Raw genomic sequence first — 25,018 nt, 5'->3', positions numbered from 1 at the left:
CTCCTTTTTCTGCAACAACAGTACACAGCTAAGCAGAAGTATAAAGAAAAGGACAGTGCATGCTGTTGCTTCTACAGATCACATAGCATACCTCAATTCCCAAGCATGATGTTACTCTCTCCAATAAATTAATGTCTTGGCCATGACCTCAGCTCGCTTGAAGGGCTTCTGGTTTGGCCAGAAGCACTATGAGCAGAGGTCTGGGTTTAGCGCATTCAGTGGCGATGCAGCAGCAGATGTACTCAGTTCTGCACTGAGCTTATGCCCCGTCTCTCGAAGACTCGGAAGACAGTACACAGATAGTCAGTTTTCCAAGGAGGCTTGCTAGTCAGGGAATATACTCAGAAATGTCATGGAGAACCTGAAAAAGTCGGGGAACTTTTAAACCTGCCACGGGGGTGGTATGATTGGTAAAGGTGCTCGACTGCTGACCCAAAGGTCGCGGCCGCACATCGATGGAAGCGAAATGCTAGAGGCCCGTGTACTTAGATTTGGGTGTATGTTGAAAAACCCCAGGTGGTCTAAATTTCCGGAGCCCTCCACTATACGGTGTCCCTCATAACCGTAATGTGGTTTTGGGACGTAAAACCCCAACAATTATTATTAGGGAATTTGTAAAAATTTGTAAAAGTGGCAGACACCCTGTTAAAGACAACAATTAATGTCCACCTGTGCTTTTGTTAGCCTAATTGTCCGTTGGATTCATTGTGTTGTGTCTAACAAAGAAACGAGCCCCTCGAAAAAAAATTTTAAAAAATTCTCCTCTTGGCAACATGAGGGGGAATGATTTAGGACTGCGTTGTAGTTTACATGGTGTTCAAGTAAACGCTGCTTGGAGGAAAGGATAAGCAGAATGTGAGCAAGTCTTTCCCTTTGCAGCAGCCACCCCCGAAAGAGGAGGGTTCCCTGATGGGCCAAGTGTCGGAGGCTTTTCGCCTTGGCGTGGAGGTGCTGCGCTCGTCGCTCGAAGTGGTTGACTTGCGCCAGGACTCTGAAGAGGACGACGACTCGGATGCCGAGGAGGCACACCATACCGAGGAGACACTGCTGCGACCTCTGGACCCATATCTGGCACGGCCCCTGCCCACACTCATTGGCTCTGACCAGTTCATCAAGGATGACTATGTGGGCCTCGGGGAGTTGCTCAGTGAAGGTTCTTATTTGATTTCACTTACAGCGCTTGCGGTGAGAACAAGTAGTGGTCTGGAGTGTCTGTTGGTTAGACTGGTATTCCTTAACTCTACAGGGTTTAGATTTATCGAGCTATAAAGAAGGCTTACTCCGGTGATCTTCTGCCACAGTTTGCTGCACAGGCAACGTCAGTGGCAGTCTTGCTTTTCGGAGCTGCTTGCCACTAGCTGCTCATAACATTTGCAGTGTCCTAAAGAAAATGACTTTTAAGGGCTCATTTTTCTTTGTTAGACACAATCTTAATGAGAACTAACAGACAATAATGCCACGGAAGGTATAGGGGGTGTTATTTGTAGCAATTAGGATATAAATGTGAAGAAAGTAAAGTGGATGAAAAGGCAACTTGATGCCGGCAGGGACCGAACCTGCGACCTTCGAATAACGCGTCCGATGCTCTACCACTGAGCTATGGCGGCGGTCATCCTCCCGTCCATTTTGTGGGGTATACATGTTGATTTAAACCTAGGAGTGTTAGTCAGCGCCAATCGCAGCCTTGGTGGCGAGTGTGGAACACTAATTCTTTTCTGCCTGTTGGCGTCACGTAGCACGTGATCTTTTTACGAGCCTATACTTTCCGTGGCATTATTGTCTGTTAGTTATCATTAATATTGTGTCTAACAAAGAAAAATGAGCCCTTAAAAGTCATCTTCTTTCCTTCATTCACAGCGAGGGTCTCGTTCTGGCAGACTTGATGCCGCCATGGCTGCGATTGGCGCTGACTAACACTCCTAGGTTTAAATCAACATATATACCCCACAAAGTGGACGGGAGGATGACCGCCGCCGTAGCTCAGTGGTAGAGCATCGGACGCGTTATTCGAAGGTCGCAGGTTCGGTCCCTGCCGGCTGCAAGTTGTCTTTTCATCCACTTTACTTTCTTCACATTTATATCCTAATTGCTACAAATAACACCCCCTATACTTTTTGTGGCATTATTGCCTGTTAGTTCTCATTAAGATTGTGTCTAACATAGAAAAACGAGCCCTTAAGTCATTTTCTTTAGGACACTGCAAATGTTACACGAGCAGCTCCTGGCAAGCAGCTTGTTTTCGTCTACGTCCTGTTTTTCAAACTTCAAACATTAGTAAGTCAGAGCCTTGAAATTAACAATGAAGCAGTATTTTTAAAATGGCTTGGCTAATTACAAGCACAATACATTAATAAGCAATGTGCCTACCATAAACCGAGGCACAAGTTAGGACACAAACAATTGCATTATCCCAGCAGATACAGAAGAGAGAAAACGAATTATTTCTGCGCGTTGGTTCCCACTGATACCCCCATACGAAAGTGGCGAATATTCTATGCACAGCCTGATCTATATCTCACAAGCAGTTTAGTACCTGACACACGTAAATAACCTTTGCGACAAGGAAGACATTGCATACCTGCGCACAGGCGAACAGAGAAAGTTCTCCTCACCCCATCCATGCTTGCGAGGCGCGCTTGACAAGCGTGAGCGCTGACGAGCAGTGCGGCCCAGCGTTCCGTATTCGATGCAAAGGCACAAGGTGCCTGAGCGGTGCACTGTTCCAACTAATACCAGCAGATATAGAGGGTTTTCTTCCTCATTAACCAAATCTTAGTTTTCTCCATATTCCCAACCGCTCCAGACGCGTGGCAAAACTGCTTAGTCTTCTTAAATACTACTTTTGTCAGCAAAAAAATGCGCTATATCGTCATTTTAGCATTAACACATTTAAGCTTAAGCAATATTAAAACACCACCATTCGTTCAAACACGCTGACCATGCAAATACTATAGGTAGCGGGAGAACTGCCCCTATGGGAATTAGTAGGGTGGTTGTACTGCACGAGATATGTCACCAAGCTACTATACCTCGAACTTAGTAACGTATTTTGCGTACTTTTGCAGTCCTTAATGCATCTGATGACATCAGCTTCATGTGGCGTTCATTCTTAACTCGATAAAACTATCAATATGCCTTTCCTACGTTGAACAATTGCAGGAATGGAATTTAGCTGCCCGGCCATTCCCAGAGTATATACGAATGGGCTAAGTTTTCATTCCGTGGAATTGAAAGGAATGGAATTGCGGCAAGTTCTAATTCCCCGGAATGAAATTGGAATGGAATGGAGGCGCCCATTCCGCAACACTGCTTCCCACCCACTGCAAAGTGCCCAGCCATAATACTTCATCATCATCAGCCACAGCACAAAGTGCACATAATGCCTTACAGATGTGTAGCGGGTACCACAATTCTCCGAAGAATGACGAAAAATGACATAGTGGGAACTTCGCTACTTCAGAAAAATTGTGATGATTTATGGCGTAGTGGATACCTTGCATGTGTACTTGTATTAGGTGCCCCAAGAGACTCTACAATGGGCTCCACAAAGTCCGCTCTTCCAGCTTTCGCTCTGACTGTGCTGCGTATTCCACGCAGGCCTGGCGATCTTTTTATCAGAACAGTGGTATCGCACACCAGAGAGTACACTCAATGACGTGCTGCTTCTGAGATTGTGCCCACTTCCTTGACACGAAGCATTGAGCCCACTAAAAAAATTTGTATTTGTCTTTTCAGAAAATAAATACTATGACTGAAATTAATACTGGTTTGTGTTAGTTGGTAGGAATTCGTGGTACAGTTACTTCCACTCCTCTGAAGAACGTGTTTTACCCTTGTCCCACTTTCTTAAAAGGAGGGCAAGTAACTACATCACAAATCCAATGTTCTTTTTATGAATACCTTTACTTCAAATTTTTGCATTAAAAAAAATTGTTACGAACCATTACGGAACATTTTTTTTTTCGATCCGGAACAGAAACGGAACGAAACTTCTTGTGGTGGAACGAAACTAAAACCGAAACGAAAAACATTTCGTTCCGACACCCTGTTGGCCAGTGCTGGGTCACTGGCGGTTAGCGCCTGCAATTCCGCTGTCGAGACTGCACTCTCCTGTACGGATGCGAGGGCCAAAACGTACTCGGGTGGCTCGCCGTCCACGGTTGGCTCCGAAGTTTCTCGTGGCAACTTACTGAGGGCGTCCGCGTTCAGGAGCTGCTTGCCGGGAGAATACTGCAGCTTGTAGTGGAATCCGCCCAAATACAGCGCCCAGCGCTGTATACGAGCAGCTGCCAGCGGTGGAGTTGGCCGATCCGATCTCAGCAGGCCCAGGAGCGGCTGGTGATCTGTGACGAGGATGACCTCTCGGCCTAGAAGATAATCACGGAACTTCATTACTACAAATTCCAGGGCTAACGCTTCTCGTTCAAGTTGTGAATAATTTTGTTCTGCTTTCGACAATGTTCTCGAACGGAACCCGATAGGCTTGTTCCTGTTCCTGTTTGTGTGAAAAAGCACTGCGCCGATTCTCTTTGCAATGCGTCGCACTCTAGTTTCAGTGGCTGTGAAGGGTCGTAGTGCACTAACACCCGTGCTTGCAGCAAACACCGTTTTGCTTTGTCAAACGAGGTTTGTTGTTCTTCTGTCCAGTCCCAACGTCTGTTTTTTTCCAGTAGCCGATACAATGGAACGAACAGAGATGATATGTTCGGCAAAAACTTTGAATAGAAACTGATCATGCCAAGAAATGAACGAAGCTCAGCTACATTTTTCGGGCTGGGAGCATCAACGATTGCTTCGATATTTTCATCTATTGGGTACAGCCCTTGCTGATCGATTCGATGGCCAAGATAGGTAACAGACGCCTGCCGGAATTTTCATTTGTCAAGGCGTAGTTTAACACCACTCTCCCGGAAACGTTGCAGAACGACTTTGAGCACATCGTCCCTTCCTGCTTTTTCGGACACCAAAACATCGTCCAGATAAGCTTGCGCGCCTGATAAGCCTTGCAGAACGATTTCCATCCTGTGTTGAAAAATGGCTAGCGTAGAGGCAATGCCGAAAGGTAATCTATTGTAGCAGAAAAGACCTTTGTGCGTGTTAACTATGCACATCTGGCGCGATTCATCATCAAGCGGAACTTGGTTATGTGCAACCCTTAGATCTAGTGTACTGAAATGCTTGCCGCCGTTTAAAGGCCAACTCCGGCGATTTTTGGAGGTCGATGGATCTCAGTGAAATTCGCTGGGTACGTTCCTTTGCACGTTTCAGTCATTTATGCCAAATTACAGGCTTGAGACATGCGCAGATTGTTTGCAAATGAATTTTAACGATTGTCTGCAAACGCCCTCCTGGCTTCCCACAATTATTGGCAACATTGCGTCGGTGACGTCAGTATTGGCAAGGCGGCGGAAGTGACGCAGCCGAGGGCACCGCTAACTTCGGCGCTTAGGCCGCTACAGCGAGCGTCTGCTGTGCACAAGGCGACAGACAGCGTTGGTTTGGCCGGCGCTTCGCTGGTCGTCCCGGCTGTCACAGTTTTCATACTCCGCGCCGGCATGACCGGCATGCCTTGCACGACTTCCGGTTCGTTCGTAACAACGTCTACGTCATACGTAGACAGTACACTCGGTTCGGTTTCGGTGTTGTGCTTTTTTGCTTATTTAAAATTATTCTCCAATTTGCCGAGTATTTCTGCTATCGGGCCCGTAACAGGAGCGTCTCAGGAACATAAAAGCACCATTACTTTGACATGGCCAAAAAATCGCCGGAGTTGGCCTTTAAAGACGCGAACATGTCATTGATTACTGGCAATGAGTATTGTTCCAGCTCACATGCCGCATTTAAGGTGACCTTAAAGTCGCCACAAATCCTAATGGTGCCGTTCTTCTTAAGCACTGGTACAATGGGCGTAGCCCATTCGGAATGTGGCACCGGTGACAAAACGCCTAGTGCCACCAGCCTATCAAGCTCTTCAGATACTTTGTCGCGTAGCGCGAAGGGAATAGAGCGGGCCTTACAGAACTTGGGTGTGACTTCCTCCTTCAGCTGCAGGTGCGCCGCAGGTCCATTGATGAGGCCTAGTTCCGAGCTGAAGAAATCTGGAAACTCGGAGATTACATCGAAAGGTTCTGCGTGTAGATAGACAGCTGTGCAGTCAGCGGCTCTACCAAAGGGCATTCTACGGTTGCACCAACGTACGATATCAGCAACAGGATCTCTCCAAGGACTGGCAGTTTTCCCATATAGCATGACAGCTTTATGCGTGATGGCCTCAGCAGAGGCCAAGCGTTCTTGTGCTGCTCAAAGACCTGACGTGACACGATGCAGACTGGTGAACCAGTGTCAATAAGCATTGATACGTCAACACCTCCCCACGTGATGTTGCGCCGAATTAGGGGCTTCACAGTTTCCTTCCATGTCAAGCTTAGCGTCCAAATGTGCAGGCTATCATCTACGCCTTCATCTGTTTCCCCTTTGTTAACAGCCAGGACTCAGCCGCGTATTCCCGAGGGTGCTTCTTGAGTTCGAAACTTTGCGGTTTCATCATTCTGGCATTTTCGAGCTAGGTGACCGCGTCCACCGCAATGATAACAACGTGCGTTATTCCAACGGCAGGCATTACTGTTATGTCTGACACTGCCACAACGCCGGCATTCAGTGAGTACCTTTTTGCTTGTGGACGACTGCGCCTTGATTCTGAGTACAGCTGATGCTTCGCCGGCCATTTTACGGCAGTCATTCTCTGCAGCTTCAGCTGCGAGGGCCATTGTTTCTGCGTTCTCTGACGTCAGATCTTTCTTTGTCAGCATCTGCTTTTGCAGCGCACTTGATCTGATGCCGCACACTATTCTATCCCGCAGCATTCGGTCGAGCATGGTTTCCAAATTGCAGTTGTCCGCGATTCGGCGAATCTCACTAATGAATTCTTGAACAGACTCACCGTCCAGCTGGCAGCGGTTGAAAAAGCGGAAACTTTCTGCAATCTCATGGCGCTTGGGATCAAAGTACTCGTCCAAGGCTTTCACGACATCCTCGTACTCTAAAGAATTAGGCTTCTTGGGCGCTATTCTTCCCGATAATATCTGGACAGTGCGAGTACTTAAAAGGCTGCCACAAACAATGCCCGTTTCTTGGCTGACTGACCCGCCTTCCCTGACCCCCCTCCCCATGATTTATGCCACTGCTTATATTACTTGCTCTGTAACCCTAACAACTACAGTTAGACCTCAGCATGATAAACTCTCAAACCTCTTCATAAAAAAGTTGAAGGCAGAGTGAAAATTACTTCTTCATATTGTCACGGGGTCGAGACGTCGACGAAGACAGCAGTCGCGTGATCAAGATGAAACTCTTTTATTTGGCCGAGCTTCTGGCCGGGAAATGAAAACTCAAACTACAGCAATACACGCTGTACACTGATAGCGGCTAACAGGGCGCCGGCCGTCGAAAAAATCTGCTCAGTGCTAAGGCGCGTCGGCATTTATACATGCGACATCGAACATTCCATACTTATCGCTGGTGGCCGCGTTAGTTCCAGAAAAGACTCGGCTGTTCGCGTTTCCGTGCTTAAGCCTTACAGATCTTCCCAAAGAAATCTGGAACGTTCCCAGAAATTCTGGCACCGTTTGCGCAAGGCAGTAGTAACGCATGTAAGGGGACGTTAACATAAAGCATAGAAAGAAAGGACCGCGTGTGGCATTGCCCCCCTCTAAAAAGGCATCTGCTTAAACAGAAAATGGAAGTGCATACACAATGAAAGTAGAACAATAAAGCAAAAAGTACAGTACTCATGTGCGCAAACGTGCAAAAAACTGCTTAAGGCGTACGACATGGACGACTTCAGGACGTGCGCGGCGCCGCTGGGAGTTTGAAATGCCGTCCGGGATAACCTCGTAGTCTAAGGCACCGAGACGTCGGAACACCTTGTATGGTCTGAAGTATTGTCGAGGAAATTTCTCTCTAGGTCCCCCTCGGCATATCGGCGTCCAGACCCACACACGGTCACCGGGTTGGTACTCCATGTGGCGTTGTCGAAGATTATAGTGACGGCTGTCGGCCCTCTGCTGGTTCTTGATGCGCAGACAGTCGAGCTTCTTTGGCGCGTTGCAAATAAGCGGCGACGTCGAGATTGTCGGTGGTGGTTGGTATAGCATTGCGTCGAGCGTCGTTGCCGGGCTTCTTCTGTAGACCAGCTTGTACAGCGTCACTTGCGTTGTTTCTTGCATGGCCGTGTTGTATGCGAAGGTCACATACGGAAGGATGGCATCCCACGTCTTGTGTTCGACATCGACATACATGGCCAGCATGTCGGCGATGGTCTTGTTTAGCCGCTCGGTGAGACCATTGGTCTGTGGGTGGTACACTGTGGTCCGGCGGTGGCTTGTTTGGCTGTATCTCAATATTGCCTGACTTTGGTCAGCAGTAAACACCGTACCTCTGTCGGTGATGAGGACCTCTGGGGTGCCATGACGCCGGACAATGTTCTCAACGAAGAACTTCGCTACCTCGGACTTTCCTGGAATTCCTGGACTGTCTTGGGTGGGTTCCGTATGAGCCCAGCGAAGAGCTCTTGCCTTACTCCTTGCATGAGGAAACGGACCTTCTTCTCCTCAGTCATGTTAGGGTCTGTGTGGCAAAAGAATCTGGTCATTTCTTCCACGAAGATTGTCACCTTTTCATTCGGGAGCTGGACCCGTGTTTCCAGTAATGCGGCGGCCCTTTCCTTTCGCATGACACTTGTGAACGCTGCGAGGAAGTTGGTCCGGAAGATGTCCCACGTTGTCAGGGTCTACTCCCTGTTCTCAAACCAGGTCCTGACGCTGTCTTCCAACGCGAAGTACACATAGCGTAACTTGTCGTTGATGTCCCAGTTAATGAAGGCCGCAGTCCTCTCGGACGACTCGAGCCACGTTTCTGGGTCCTCACATGATGATACCCGAAAGATCGGCGGCTCCCTTGGCTGCTGCATCAGGATCGCGGGCATTGGCGCAGTTGCTGTCATCGTTGCCACAGTCGTGGTCCTGGCCTTGGTCTTCCGAGTCTTGTCAAGTAGAGGCCTGTACTCCGGTGGTAGACCTTGTTGTCTACGGCTAGCTCGCTGGTCGTGGTTGGTGTCGATGTCTTCTCCGCGCAGTGGGCTGGGCTCACGGCTAGACGGGGGCGTCCAGAACATGAACGAACAGCACCTCCATCAGATGTCACGGGGTCGCGATGTCGACGAAGACAGCAGTTGGCATGATCAAGATGAAACTCTTTATTTGGCCAAACTTGTGGCTGGGAAATGAAAACTCAAACTACAGCAATACACGCTGTACACTGATAGCGGCGAACAAGGTGTCGGCCGTCGAAAGAAACTGCTCAGTGCTAAGGCGCGTCGGCATTTATACATGCGACATCGAACATTCCAGCCTTATCGCTGGTGGTCGCATTAATTCCAGAAAAGACTCAGCTGTTCGTGTTTCCGCGCTCAAGTCTAACAGATCATCCCAAAGAAATCTGGAACATTCCCAGACATTCTGGCGCAGTGTGCGCAAGGCAGTAGTAACGCGTGTAAGGGGGCGTTAACATAAAGCATAGAAAGAAAGGAGCGCGTGTGGCAATATCCATTATTTCGTTTTACAATTTTGCACTTTACTGCACTATCTGTCAAGAAGGTGGAAAGATTTAAATGGGCAAAAAAAGATGGCATTATGGCTTGCAGTAATATTAAAGAATCATATATGCAATATATTGCAATATATTTTATCAGATTAAAAAAAAAACGATCTGTAGTGTTGACATCGTGTCTCTGCACCTGGCACGACAAGCCTTTATGACAGCTGCTCTGTTCCAACGGTCTTATGCTTCTGCATTGCACCTGGCTCCTTAAAGGGGTGGTGCCACCAAATTTGTGGCTTGCGTGTTCTTTGCTGTAAGCGTTTCCTATAGCTCAAGGAAGCATGATGCACGCACCAAGATTCATGTATTCTGGCTAAATAATTTAATATCGCCTTTTTATGAGGACAACTTTCGGTTTCGGTTTCTGGGCGCCGAGGTTGGGCAGTGACGTAGAAGTGTAGGAGGCGTGGTCACGTGACCACACAAGGCTGTGACGCACTTAGCCAGGAAGCGATCGAAACTCGGCGAGTGATGTAGCAACTGATGCTTTGCCGGTACTATAGTGAACTAAAATATATTCTAGTTCACTACAGCCGGTACATACGTTGCGGAAGTGGCGGAGGTCCGGAGGTCACTCACGTTACTACAGCAGATTTGGTGTGACGTCACTACAACTTTCGTTGCCCATCCTACAGATCTACGTCAGTGTTGGCGCGCTAGCGATGGGTTTCGATCGGGAGAATGGGCATTTAGGTACACTTTGGAAGTGAATTAAAATATATTCTAAACGTTTGCTGTGTCCGACCCTTCGTGTGGAATGTCCTTGCATACAGAGGAAACCCACAACAGGCTTGTTATAGCCTCGAAATTTGATGGCACCACCCCTTTAATGTAGGCCTTAAATTACCTCCAGGTAGTCACGGCCACATCCCGAAGGATGTGTCCATGAACGGGAAAAAAACCCCTGAAAATGACAGTTAAACGCAGTAAAGCAGTAAAAGCCACGGGCTCTGCTACGAACAACAGTCTCTGAAAGCAACAATTGGCTTTGTGCAATTTCTGGATGCCTCCAAAAGCACCTGGCGTAACTCTTTGTTTGGATCCATTCAGAATCTTGGGATCAATGTATACTGGTACAGTTTCTGAGGAAAAAAATTCGGCAGATCCCACGCACTGTGGGGAATCGATGTAATGCGAAGCAGCCAGCAAAGAGCTGCATACATCGCCTTGTTTATCTTTGAGCCAAATGAAATCATTCATGCCATGGCATCTAGTCCACCATATATCGCATGTTTGCCATGCACGCATGCATGCACAATCTAGTGTACACCATGCCAATGAAACGCATATTCTGGTATATAAATGCATGACCTGTCGTTTATGTTCATCACGCACTCGTGTCATGCCATACCAATTTTGGTATATATCACGTTAACAAAAACGGCCGGAAGCGCACCATGACAGTGGCATGTAAATCATACCGTACATGACATGCATAACATGATTCGCATGTTAAGACCTCTCATTTATGTTCGTCATACAGTCACATCGCGCAATACCAATTTTGGTGTATATCGAAGGAGCGAAATGGCCGCGAGTGCACTATGAGTAGAGCATGTAAATCATGCCATACATGACATGCATATTATGGTTTTTCATGTTACCACCTGTCACTACTGTTCATCATACAGTCACATCGCGCAATGCCAGTTTTGGTGTATATCAAGCTATCGAAACGGCCGCGAATGCACCATGAGCGCGGCATGTAAATCATGTCGTACATTTCATGCAGGTCATGATTATCATGTTACCACCTTTCATTTACGTTCGTCATACAGTGGCCTCGCGCAATACCAATTTTGGTGTATCCCAAGCTAGCGAAACGGCAGGGAATGCACCATGAGCGCGGCATGTAAATCATAACATACGTAACCTGCATGTCATGATGTCCGTGTTACCCCCTCTCATTTACGTTCGTCATGCAGTCGCGTCGCGCAATACCAATTTTGGTGTATGTCAAGCAAGCGAAACAGCACGAGTGTGTCATGAGCGTGACATGTAAATCATGTCGTGCATGTAATGCATGTCATGATTTTCATGTTACCACGTCTCATTTACCTTAGTCATTTAGTCGCTTCGCGCAATACTAATTTTGGTGTACATCAAGCTAGCGAAGCGGCCGCGAATGCATCATGAGCGTGGCAATTAAATCATGACATACATGACATGCATGTCACGGTTTTCATCTTACCAACTGTTATTCATGTTCTTCATACAGTCACATCGTGCAGTACCAATTTTGGTGTATATCAATCTAGTGAAACGGCCGCTAGCGCATCATGAGCGTGGCATGTAAATCAGGTTGTACATGACTTGCATGTCATGATTTTCATGTTATCACGTTTCACCTTCCTTCGTCATACAGTCGTGTCGCATAACACCAATTTTGGTGTATATCACGCATGCGAAACGGACGCGAATGCACCATGAGCGTGGCATGTAAATCATGGCATACATGTCATGGATGTCATGGTTTTCATGCTGCCACCTGTTATTCATGTTCATCATAAAGTCACATCGCACAATACCAAATTTGGTGTATATCCATCTAGCGAAACGGCCGCGAGTGCGCCATGAGCGTGGCATGTAAATCATGTCATACATGACATGCATATCATGATTTTCATGTTACCACGTGTCAGTTATGTTCGTCATACACAAATGTCTCGTCATACCAGTTTTCGTATGTATCCCTGCATTCAAACGGCCGCGAGCGCCCCGAGACCATGTCATGTAAATCATGCTGCACATGACATGCGCGTCATGATTTGCATTTTAGGACCTGTCATTATGTTCATCATGAACTCTTGTCACGCCGTACCAATTTTGCTATATATGAAATTTACGGAACGGCCGTAACAGCCCAAAGGCCGCGGAATGTAAATCATGCTGCTCATGACATGCGTGTCATGATTTTCATGATATGACCTGTCATTTATGTTCGTGATAAGGCCATGTTATCACACACCAATTTTGGTATACATCCGATTAACGGAACGGCCAGGGAGCCCAAAGGCCGTGGAATGTAAATCATGTTGTTCATGACATACGTGTCATGATTTTCATGATATGACCAGTCAATTATGTTCGTAATAAGGCCATGTTATCACACACCAATTTTGGTATACATCCGATTAACGAAACGGCCAGGAGAGCAGAAAGTCGTAGGCGGCTAGATAGATAGATAGATAGATAGATAGATAGATAGATAGATACGCTCAAAGTCGCAGAAGTTCGCTAAGAAATGCTTCGCATTTAAAAAATCCTGGATGTCGTGCAGCTTCAAGCATTGAACTTGAAGGTCTATTCCATTCCCTGCCACACCGGGATGTTCTTCGAAGTGTTATGACTTGCATTACGGATAATAATGACGACGCCAAGTCATTTGTTGGTGGAAACTTTCGTGGAATTTTTGTTCCTTTATTTGGATTCCACTGCAGTCAGAGTCGGAGGTGAACTTTATGTACAGAGAACTGACGTGTGCTTCGGCTGCAGTGTTGCACCAATGCTTTGTCACATTTTTCTAAGCAGTGTGAATAGGACCCTGTGAAAGGCACTGCAAAATTACATTTGAACTCCTTTATAAGAGACAAACGGGTGTAAGAGACACCAGTGTGCCTGCATCGAAATAGGGGTGTCACAATGTTCATAGCTAACACACAGCGCCCTCGCGCGGCGCTGTTGCTTTGTGTGTTGGGGCGTCACGCCTGGAGACTGGAAGATGGGGACGCGGGAAAAATAAAGGCTCAGTTCATTTTGGGCTCTCGTTGTGCCATGTCTCATTTTGCTATCGAGGTCCTGATGGCTTCCTATTATAGCTAGTCTCTGGCTATCTTCCGGCCATCTGTACTTATATCAACTGGGGACGAAGATGAAAAGAATTTTCTTGCGAGTCCCTGCCGTTCCACCATCCATCCAAATGCCAAATTTCGGCAATCTTGAGCCTTTCGAGGGAGGAGGCGATGACTGGCCCTGCTAATTGGACCGGCTGAAGGCATTTTTCACAGCGATTGACATCACTGAAGACGAGCAAACAACTGTCTTATCAACTGCTGCGTGCAAAAAACGTATGCGTTGCTTTGCAATTTGGTCAGGCCTGACCAGCCAAGTGACAAGACGCTGGACGAGATTCTGTTGGTTCTAGGAAACCACTGCTGGCCCAAAGCCTTCTGCTGTTGTGCAGCATTTCCACTTCAACTCGCGCAAAGGAGAGTCCATCAGCAACTTCATTGCAGCGCTGAAGAGTCTTGCCGAGCACTGCAACTTCGGTAAAGAGCTTGAAAACATGCTTCGTGACCGCGTCGTCTGTGGCATTAACAACGCAGACGTCCAAACAAATTTGCTGGAAAAGGTGGACCTGACTTTCGAAGACGCAATGCAGACTGCCCTAGCAATGGAAGCAGCAAAGAAGGATGCAGAGGAGATAGCAAAAGGTAATGCTAGCACCTCCTTCTCCACCCTCCACATCTCGGCAGCGCCGGTGGGCGTCTCCTGTTATCGCTGCAGGGATGCACACCTGGCGTCCGCTTGCCAGCATGTGAGGACTGTCTGCAGTTACTGCCACAAATGCGGCCACTTGGCGAAGGTATGCAATACGAAACGAAAAGACAAGCAATCACAGAGTGATAGCTTTCCCAGGCCGCGTTCATTCGCAGGCCGAAGTTCACTGTCGGCGAGCAACCGTCATCGCGTGAATACTGTCCAGGATGAAGCCTCCGCTACAACTTCACCTGCTGAAGTTTTCGACATGTGGCAAGTTGACTACACTAAGGCACCTCCACCTTTTACCATCAGTGTTGAAGTTTGCGGCAAGTTGCTCCGCATGAAAGTGGACACGGGGGCAAGCGTCTCAGTCATTGCCAAGTCGCGTTTGCTACAGCTTCTACCTTCAATTCCTGTGCAGCCATCTCAAGTATTTCTGTGAAGCTATTCCGGGGATTTAAAGAAGGTACAAGGCAAAGCTGATGTCCATGTAAAGTTTCATGGCAAAGAGGTTGACTTACCAATTTTTCTGGCCAGGAACGGATCACCCACTCTGCTCGGATGCAACTGGATGCAGGAATTGGGCATCGGCGTCTCCGACGTTGAAGTGAACATTCATGCACTTTCTGTTGTGAAACACTTAGTACAAGATTACACTGAAGTGTTTGAAGAAGGCTTGGATACGTTCAAGGGTGCAGCGGCTTCACTACATGTACCTTCGGATGCTCCACCACGGTTCTTCAAGCCACGCCCACTCCCGTATGTCTTGACAGATGGAGTCACACAGGAAATTCAGCGCTTAATAAGAGATTTCATCATTGTTCCGCTGAAGACAGCTATGTGGGCTGCTCCAACTGTTCCCCTGACAAAAAGGGATGGGCGCATCAGAATCTGTGGGGACTTTGGTGTCACCATTAACCCAGTCGCAACGGTGGAACACTACCCTATTCCAAGGATTGAGGACTTGTGGACTGTGCTGGCTGGAGGTGAGAAATTTACAAAGTTGGACTTGCGTGACGCATACCAGCAAGTCGTCCTGGATGAGGCCTCTAGAGAGTACGTCATGATTTCGACGCACATGGGGTTGTTTCAATACACCTGCTTACCTTTTGGGGTCTTATCTGCTCCAGCTATTTTTCAACGTGAGATGGAGAACTTGCTCGGGGGTCTGCCACATGTAGCGGTCTATTTTGATGACATTCTCATAACTGGGGCGAATGATGCTGAGCACTGTTCGTGCGGTACCAGGCAAACTTCAAGAATCTGGCCTCAAGTTGAAACTTGAGAAGTGCCACTTCTTCATGCCCCAAGTTGAGTATCTCGGGCTCATTAACAGTAAGAAAGGCCTCACCCCGAACATGGACAAGGTGTCTGCCATTCTACACGCTTCTGTGCCCCAAGATGTCAAGGAACTTCAAAGCTTCTTGGGACTCATCAATTTCTATCGGCGTTTCTTGCCCAACCTTTCTGCACTTCTCCGTCCGTTGCACTTGCTTCTTGGTGATGGAAAGAAGTGGCAGTGGGGAAAGGACCAGCAAGATCCTCTCACTGCCTGCAAGCATCTGGTGACTTCAGTACATTTCCGCCCTGACAGGCCTGTGTGTCTCAGCTGTGATGCATCACCTTACGGTATAGGCGCAGTTTTGGCGCACAAAGACGCCGATGGCCGAGAACGTCCAATTGCTTTTGCTTTGAGAGTTCGAACCCAGCCGCGGCGGTCACATTTCGATAGAGGCGAAATGGTAGAGGCCCATGCACTTAGATTTAGGTGCACGTTAAAGAACACCAGATGGTCGAAATTTCCGGAGCCCTCCACTACGGCGTCTCTCATAATCATATCGTGGTTTTGGGACGTTAAACCCCAGATATTATTATTTTGCTTCGAGAAGATTATCAAAAGCAGAACAAAACTATAGTCAACTTGACAGGGAAGCCCTTGGTGTTGGCGTGGGTCGGTTCCACCAGTACTTGTAGGGCATACCGTTTGAAGCACACACTGACCACAAGCCACTTCTTGGACTTCTGGGTGCCGACAAGCCTGTTCCTGTGCAAGCGCTCTGTAGCTCTCCGCTTACAATTACAAACTTGTCTACAGACCTGGCATAGAGATCGGGCATGCCGATGCGCTTAGTAGACTGCCGCTGCCGAATGACTGCACTGCATTTCATCGCCCTGCTGAGATCTTCATGCTGGAGGAGGCATATCCACAACTCCTCTCCCAACTGTTGTAGCACGAGCCACAAGGGACGATCCAGTATTGAGCCATGTTGTCCTATCTGTGTTGAAAGGAGAAAGCCTCCCAGCAGGACCAGAGTGGAACTCCTTCAATGCCAGAAGCGCGAACTCAGTCTCCATGAAGTCTGTCTACTACATGGATCGAGAGTCGTGATTCCGAAAAAAATACTGGCCCAGGTACTTGGCGTGCTCCATGCCAGCCACCCTGGTATCGAGAAGAGCAAGATGATTGCCAGGAGCCATGTCTGGTGGCCAGGCATAGACAATGACATTGCAAACAGTGTGAAGAGCTGCGCTACACGCCAGGCTCAACATCAAGCTGCCCAGCCAGTGCAGCAGACACCCTGGCCTTTTCCACAGCGACCCTTGTCTAGGCTTCACATTGATGTCGGGGGACCACTTCTAGGGCATACATTCTTGGTTATAGTGGATGCCTTCTTGAAGTGGATAGAAGTCTTCTATCCACTTCTTGTACATCTGCAACTGCCAACTGCAGTGTGTCTTGTACATCTGCAAACACTACCATTTCCGCCTTGAGAATGGCATTCGCCCAGCATGGCCTCCCCAACATAATAGTTTCGGACAATGGTCGTGCTTTTACCAGTGCACAGTACCTCGAATTCTTGACTCGAAATAGAATACGCTGCATGCTGGTACCGCCGTATCACCCTGCGTCTAACGGTGCTGCAGAGCGGGCAGTACAGACTGTCAAAAACAAACTCAAGAAATCTAGCTGGGTCGGGCAACTTCCAAACACAACTGTGCCGGTCTTATTCCACTACAGGACTGAACCTTGCAAAGTAACGGGTCGGCCACCATGCGAACTCCTGACAGGCGCCAAGCCTGCAGACGTCGGTACTTCTAAGGCAACTTAAGCAGAAGTTGCACGCCGACAGAGGATCCCGGCAGGCTCTGTCATTGCAACTAGGAGAGAGCGTGTATGTGCGAAACTTTCGACAGGGAGCACCATGAGTGTGGGCCAGTGTTGTCGACGTCACTCCACCGTCAGCCCGCATCATTCTCAACGACAGGTCTATATGGCACCTACACGGTGACCACTTGTGTCTTGCCCAGACAGGGCCACTGGCTACTTCTGAAACAGACGTGGTTCGCCCTGCTAGTGCTGCGGCCATACCACTATGGGAGCAGCCTCCTTTCCTGCAATCAGCTGTTCCGGACATGCCGAAGCAAGAGGCTGTCGAGCAGTCTACAACAAGTTCACCGGAAAAGGGCTGTGCCATAAACACTGACATTACTGCAAGCGAACGTGATGTTCCTGTGGGCAGTGACTTCCGTGGCTGTGCCTTGCACACCAGTGTTGTGGCGCAGCAAAAGGTTGAGAAAACCAGTGCTTAGGTACTCTCCATAGTTATTCTTCTTAAGAGGGGAGGAGTGTGACAATGTTAATAGCTAACACGCAGCACCCTCGCGCGGTGCTTTTGCTTTGTGTGTTGGCCTTGGGGCATCACGCCTGGAAACTGGAAGATGGGGACGCAGGAAAAATAAAGACTCAGTTCGTTTTGGGCTCCCATAGCGCCATGTCTCATTTTGCTATCGAGGTCCTGATGGCTTCCGATTATAGCTAGTCTTCTGCTATCTTCTGGCCATCTGTACTTGTATCAAGGGGTTCATCAGCAAATGAGAACCCTGCTTATAAGAGACATCTCATGTAAGGGACAAGTACCAGCTTTCAACAGCTTAGCTGTTGAATGCTGGTAAAGCAGAACGAAAGAAGGCACGAGTGCATTGTCCAGCGCACAGGAATGGATACTATGTACCTTGCAAAGTTGGTGGGGCTCATCAGGTGCCCTGTGGGAAATCGTACGTAGGGCAGCATGTATCAACAAGAGATTAGGGGAGTACGAGCTATCTCACAGCTCATTGCATTGCTGAGAGTGTGCTTGGGAGCCTGTTCTCTCCAAGGAGAGTAAATCCACTGAAATAATCGATATCGGAGGAAAGGGGCACACCCATCCATTAATCATACTGACAAAAAGGGTGCTCCACATGCTACATAACTCATATGGAATTTCACAATGTTTTTTTCATGTTTTGTTCACTTAGGTGTGATTTAAAGGCTGATTACTTCTTGTCAATAAACTCAGTTGTAAGTCAGCGCTTGTCTCCCACTTCTTTCCCTGCCATGTAGTTGGATCAAGTATGAACCCATACCAACTTTCCCAGCTTTCAACGCTGCTTTGAAGAAGTAGTAGTTCACACTGCCTTCAAACTTTTCTGTTTTGTTGTAAAACAAAATGAGAGAATTTGTTCCATTGATCAGAGGCTCAAATTGGATTGAAAATCCAATTTATGTGCTTTCCAGGGGAGCAAGATATGTTCTTTTATCTTTGGAGTGGACCCCCTTAAGTTAAGCCACTGCAGATGATATCTTTGCTGTTTATCGTATTTTCTTGTGCATAGCCCGCGCCAAAAAACGTAGAAATGTGCTTAAAAAGGAGGGGTGCAGGCTGTATGCATATGCTTTTTTTTTCTTCTTCTTCTTGTAGAGTTAAAGTTGGGGGCGTGGAGGTTACATGCAGGGGCAGGTCCTATACGAGAAAATACGGCACTTTGGGGCTTGAGGTACCTTTTCACTGACGAAAGTGTGCATATGTTGAAGCTTTCTTCTTTGCCCACCAGGTGTGCTTTTAGAATCCACCACTCTTCTTCTGTTGTGCAGATGAAGGGGATGAAAAGAGCAGCCTTGGAGAGTACGACAGCAACAAGTCTGAAACAGACGGTAGTGACGTGGTGAGTGGCTTACTGCACCCTTGAAAATGGTTCCTGCATAAGCTTGCTTTAGTGGGCTGATTTCACTTGCATCATACAAGAAGGGGAATTGAAGGGCTCGTTTTTAATCGTTAGACACAGCATTAATGATAACCAACGGACAATCAAGCCAAGGGCAATACAGTCGAACCCGGGTATATCGAACTCTCCAAAAAACGTTTATTAGTTCGATATATGGCATAATTCGATATAGGCTCGCTATAGGATTTGACACAGTCACATAACAATAAGAAAAGTACTTTATTAATATGGTGGCTTACTTGCGTGCCCTACTTTGGAACAAAATAGTCCTGGATTTTTTTCTGTGTCAACGACTTCGCTGCCTGCGACAGCACGCATGCCTCCACGTTGTCCGAGTCGGAGCAGCTGAGGCCGCAACCTTCCACATTCACGCAATAGCGCCGGACCAACGCAAGTGCACTAATCACTTCGGAGGATGTAGGCAATGGGACATAGTCAATTTCCTTATTGCTGTCGCTTTGGCTCGTGGTCGGCACGACGTCTGCAACGTAGTCCTCATCTTGTAGCTGACCCATGATGGCGACATCATCGTCTGCACTGACGAACTCGTCGAATGTCGATCCGTCGATAGCTCCCAGGAACTCTGCCAGCTCGCTCCAAACTTCGGCGGAAACACCTGCGGTGTCTTCAGTGCTGTCATCGGAATTTGGGGCGTCATCACCAGGCATGCGAAAGCCGGCATGCCTAAAGCAGTTCTGGATCGTCTCCGTCGTGACATCTGCCCACGATCTACTCAACATAGAAAGAGCTCGACCCGATTTATGATTTCGAGTATCGCGGCGAACGGCAAATTCTGCCTCTTTGCACAAGCCATGACGACAGCGCGCCAATAAAGTTCACAGAGCACCAACAGGCAACACCACCAGCATGGACCATGCTGAATGAGGACTCGAGGAAAACAGGCAGCAGCAGCCAGACAAGCATAAAGAAAGAAAAAATGGCGCTCACTTCTACCACCTCCGCGCCTCGGAGAAAGCACGACGGCCTCTGATTGGCTGTAAGCGCTGCGAGCGGGCCAGGATCATTTCTTGCGGGGGGTTGTTCGCCCGTGCACAACCGGGTCTAAACCACTTTTTCTAGGGTGGCGCCGGCAGTTCTCCCCGCCACCGCGAGGGAAAGCCAACTTGCTGGGGCACTTTTGAGGCACATGGAGTTTGATATATCGGTTGTCGTTGCTATTTTCGTTCGATGTAACAGTAACTTTTGCTATATATTCTCAATGTAAATTTACCGTGTTTAGAAATTGTTCGATATACGGGATAATTTGATATAAACGGGTTCGATATAGTTGGGCTCGACTGTATAGGGGATGGTATTTGTAGTAATTATGTTGTAAATATGAAGAAATTGAAGTGGACGAAAAGATAACTTGCCGCCAGCAGGGACTGAACCTGCAACCTTCAAATAATGCGACCTATGCTCTACCAATTGAGCTACAGCGGTGGTTATCCTCCCGTCCACTTTATTTGGTATATTTGTACCTTTAAACCTGGAAGTGTTAGCGCTGCTCGTGGTCATGACGGCAAGTGTAGAGCGCTCTTTTTTTTTGCCTGCTGGCGTCACGTGCCACCTGACACCGACAGCTGTGACGTGCCACGTGACACCAACAGGTCACGTGTTAGGTGACGGTGTAGTCACCTGCGTGACTACACCACGTAGCATGTGACTACAGGTGTAGTCGCAAAATAAGCTTGCCGGGCTTGATTTTGCTCTTCTCGCATTCATAATAGCTCAGCAGCTGACTTAAAGGAGTTGTCGCTTGACAAGCAAGTTTTTAGGGTGTCTCAAGTCGTTTGTCATGTGCGCTTCGCATGACTTGGGGAACTGTATTTTCCACTATAGATCAGTAATAAGCAATAGCACAAGGAAGCATGGTGCTGCATATTAAAGAACCTCGGATAGTAAGAATTAATCTGGAGTCCCCAACCACTGAATGCCTCATCATGATTGTGGCATGCAAAACCCGAGAAATGATTACAGTAGACTCTCGTTAACTCAAAGAAATGTTAAATTCTTAGTTGGCTCGCTATGTCTTTAATGTATGTTAAAGCCTGTTAATTCAAATTACTCCGCTTCATAAATTCAGTTAATTCATACCTTTTGCTTGTCTGTTCCTGAAAATATCGGCTACCTTTGTTGTTTGTGGCTGAACATTTTGCATTTTTAGGTCACTAACAGTCGAACATAAGCTGATTGCCTGCCTACATAGGGACCAAACTAGAGAAATCATGCGCACCAACAATCGTATGCTCACTGCAGAAGAAAAAAAAGAGACTGTCAGGGGGGGGGGGGGGCTTGGTCTGTCACCTGCCGAACGTTTCTTAAAGGGTTTGAGACATCAAATTAGTGGTTTGTGTGTTCTTCCTTTCAAACTTTTCTTATTGATCTGGGAAGCATGATAATACACGTTTGAATATTCATATATTCTTGGTAAATAATTTAATACAATTGAAACTCGATCTAACTAAACCGGATTTTATGAATTTCGTGATCTAATGACCAAATAAATCCAACAGACAATTAGTCCAGAGAAAACATAGGGGCCAGTAATTGTTGTCTTTAACTGTAGTGTAGTAATAAGTAGAGCTGTGCGAATAGCAAAATTTTGGGTGCGAAGTGAATTCGAATAATAAAGATTGAATGCGAATGAACCCGATGTGTTGTGCCCCGTGACCGCTAGTTGCACCTTCCTAATCTTACTACGGTTTTTTTGCATGATACCAAAGTACTGCGGCGAAAGTGACTTAAAGGGATGCTGAAGTGGTTTTACAATTCGGTAAAACTTTGTTGTTAACAAGGATCAACATTATTGTCGACGATAGCGTAATTTTTTTCGCTGTTGTGGCAGCAGGAGCTTTAAAATATGCGAAAAAAGTTCGTCTTGCTCCGCCCACGCGAACGCGCCGAAAGTGTAGCCGTGACCGGAACTACGTCATCGTCGGTAGTTTTGGCCACGGTGGTAGAATAACAGGTGGCCCGACGCGCCGCTCTGCCAATGCCCCGCGCGTGTCGCAGAGGTGCTCGAGTTGCCACCGCTTTTCTGCAAGGTGGCAGCAGATATACTCTGGGCCGATATCTCCGCTCCGGCGCATTTGAAAGCATGTGGCCAGTGTGCGTCGCGAGCATTTAAACTGCAATTTACATCTTTAACTTTTGAGAAAGAGATCCGTGGTGTATTTATTACACCAGAGAGGCCTAGAGCCATAGAGTTTCCTACACTTACCTAGAGGGAAAAGTGGCTCTGCGAGCTGTTGGACGTATGGGAATGCCGGGATATGTGAGCTTCAAACATGACTCGGATTCGTATCCTTCACGTAGAGCCCAGACACCTCGAAGACGCGTCTGGCTTCAACGCGTTCCTTGCGTCGAAATGGTTGATTTCTTACTGAACGAGCACGTAGTGAGCTATTTGTTTTTTATTATTGCATAAAAACGAGTTTTATTTATGATTGGAAACTTCTTCGTCGATGTATAGTTTTACGAAGCGTAAAAAGTAACCAATGGCCGCTAAACTTGGCAGGCAGACGACGAAGGCAGCGTTCCCTCTGCCACTGTTCGTCGTCTGTTTCTTTCTTTTGCCGTTTGGTTATGTCGTCAAGGTGAGTGGACGTTTATTTTAAAATATAATACGCGTAAATGACATCAGCTTATAAAAGTTTTGTTTTAGAGCAGCTTTATTTGCGCAGTCGTATCCGCTTTTGAGCCGAAGCCTCGCTCAACACCAGCCAACACAAGCCTCGCAGACACATATACAGTCATTCCCAGCGCTCCAACGGCGCCCCTTAAGAAATTCGCATAGACGGTAGCGCCAGATTTCCCTCTAGGTATTTTTGTAAGAAACTCTATGCCTAGAGCAACACTGAAGAGTTGCAGTCGCTTAGAACGGACGCACCACTAATGAAAGCATGCAACGCAACCAGCGTTGCAGCCGCGTCTCTTCCTTTCTGCTTCGTCATCTTCGATAAATGCGGAGGCGTCCGTGGGTGCAAGCGTCCGAAGAGCAAGAGCGTCCCTATGTGACGCAACCAGCGTCGCAAAGTCGCAATCAGCCTTCGAGTCATGATCACGGCCAGATCACTGTGGTCATGATTAGGTGATCCCACGGCTTGAGATCCCCTCTGATGCGTCGCGTTTGTTGCGCTCTGTCAAACCAACATGCGCAACCGCATCGGTGTTTCCGCTCACTTTGTAAGCTGGAACCACGGCTGAAACCACGGTGGCTCGATCTGTGCTGCTGATGCGGCGGCCACCATGGGACAAAAATGCTTTGCTCCAAATTGCAAATCTGGCTACAAAACGTGCAAAGAAAAGCTGTGTCTTTTCTCCGCGCCGAAAGACGAAAAGCGACTGCAGTTGCGGAGAAATGCAATTCCATGGAAAGACCGCCAGCTACAGTCCTCCGACATACATACGATAACGTGAAAACCAAATGCTTTTTTTTTACTCTGTACACTCGCCGGTAGGAATTTTCACGCTTTCGAAAAAAAAAAAGAATACGCGCACGTCTCTTGCAATCGGCACCCTGTGACAGCCATATCGGGAATACCCGCGTCGATTAAAAAATTTTAAGCTTCATAAAGCCTGGCGGTCTTACTTTTGCGGTCGAAGCTGGCAGACAGCCACTACAAGCTAGTAAAAGCACAAACAACCGTTTAAAGCCACAAAATTAGCTAGAGAAACCGGTTTTTACAGCACAGCGAGAGCTTCCGTTGCGGTGCGCGTCTTTCGGCCCCAAAACTCGTCGCGTACCTAGCAGCGGCCGCGAGCAACTCGAGCAGTACGGCGACGCGCTCGCGGCGCTCGATGGGCCACCTGTTTTATTCTACCACCGTCGTTTTGGTGGAGCCGTAGCCTCCGTGACTACTTCTGGCTGCGCGCGTTGGTGGAACTGGTCGCAAAGGCCATGCTTTTACAGAGCTGATGGCGCCGATGACGCGGCACACCGAAGTTGACGTCACCGCCTTCGCTCAGCAGTTCAAGAAGCCCTGCGGCTGCAGCCGCTGTTTTTTTGCCAAGAAATGCCATTTGCGTTCACTTCTGTGAACTCTTACATTGGTTTTCGTATTCAGCAAGGATCAAACTATGATTACCGTATTTACTCGATTCTACCGCGCCCTCGATTGTAACGCGCACCCGTTTTCCGCGACCAAAAAAAAAAAAAAGTAATACATCGATTGTAACGCGCACCCATTTTTCGTGAGAGAAAAGAACAAAAGAAGTCCGTAGGAGTCAAACTTCGCACATTCGAAGAACAAGTATTTGGGTTTTAAAGAACTAAACTTTCAAAAAAGTAAAACAAAGTCAAAAAGCGGGCCTTGCCGCTAAAACTGTCACCACTACGGCGGCGATACGAGTCGGGTAATGGATCAGTCCTCGTCGCTGTCGGACAACTCCTTGTCGCTTTCAACACTCTTCGATTTCGGGAAACCGGCCCTGCTTTGGTCCACTGAAACCTTTTCATGAAGCTTTGCTGTAAAAAATCTTCTGCTTCTGTTTGCGCCAGTCTCGCACGCACGTTTCGGAAACTTCGAACGACCGCGATGCGGCCCGATTTCCGTCCGTCTCTCTGCACATGTAATAACTATTCTTTTAAATGTGGCATCGTGGTGCACTCGTCGAGTATTTAGAGTCGGCACTTCCACGCCATCGATGCGAACGCAGAATGGGATGACAATCTCCTCAGCATACGTACGAACTGAAAAAATGGCAGAAATGGCCAAAGCGCGTAGGAGGCGGCCATTTTGAAATGTCGATGGCAATATGATAACCAAGTTTCTTTTTTTTTTTCGGTACTCGATTCTAACGCACATGCGATTTTTGGACTCGTTTTCCC

At 47.6% G+C, this 25,018-nt stretch overlaps 1 protein-coding gene across 1 annotated transcript in view; it reads left to right on the top strand.

The window, feature by feature from the left end:
- Positions 1-25,018, top strand: part of LOC119379533 (WASH complex subunit 2) — a gene marked incomplete at its 5' end in the record, with an annotated part of 624,148 nt that overhangs the window by 80,283 nt on the left and 518,847 nt on the right. The window contains 2 exon segments of the mRNA XM_037648828.2: positions 880-1,153; positions 19,055-19,125. Of these exon segments, the coding sequence (XP_037504756.1) occupies positions 880-1,153; positions 19,055-19,125 (345 nt within the window).

Source organism: Rhipicephalus sanguineus, chromosome 1, assembly GCF_013339695.2.
Source record: "Rhipicephalus sanguineus isolate Rsan-2018 chromosome 1, BIME_Rsan_1.4, whole genome shotgun sequence".
Taxonomy (NCBI): domain Eukaryota; kingdom Metazoa; phylum Arthropoda; class Arachnida; order Ixodida; family Ixodidae; genus Rhipicephalus; species Rhipicephalus sanguineus.
The sequence above is the reverse complement of the archived record's forward strand: the minus strand, read 5'-3'. Positions and strand labels throughout refer to the sequence as shown.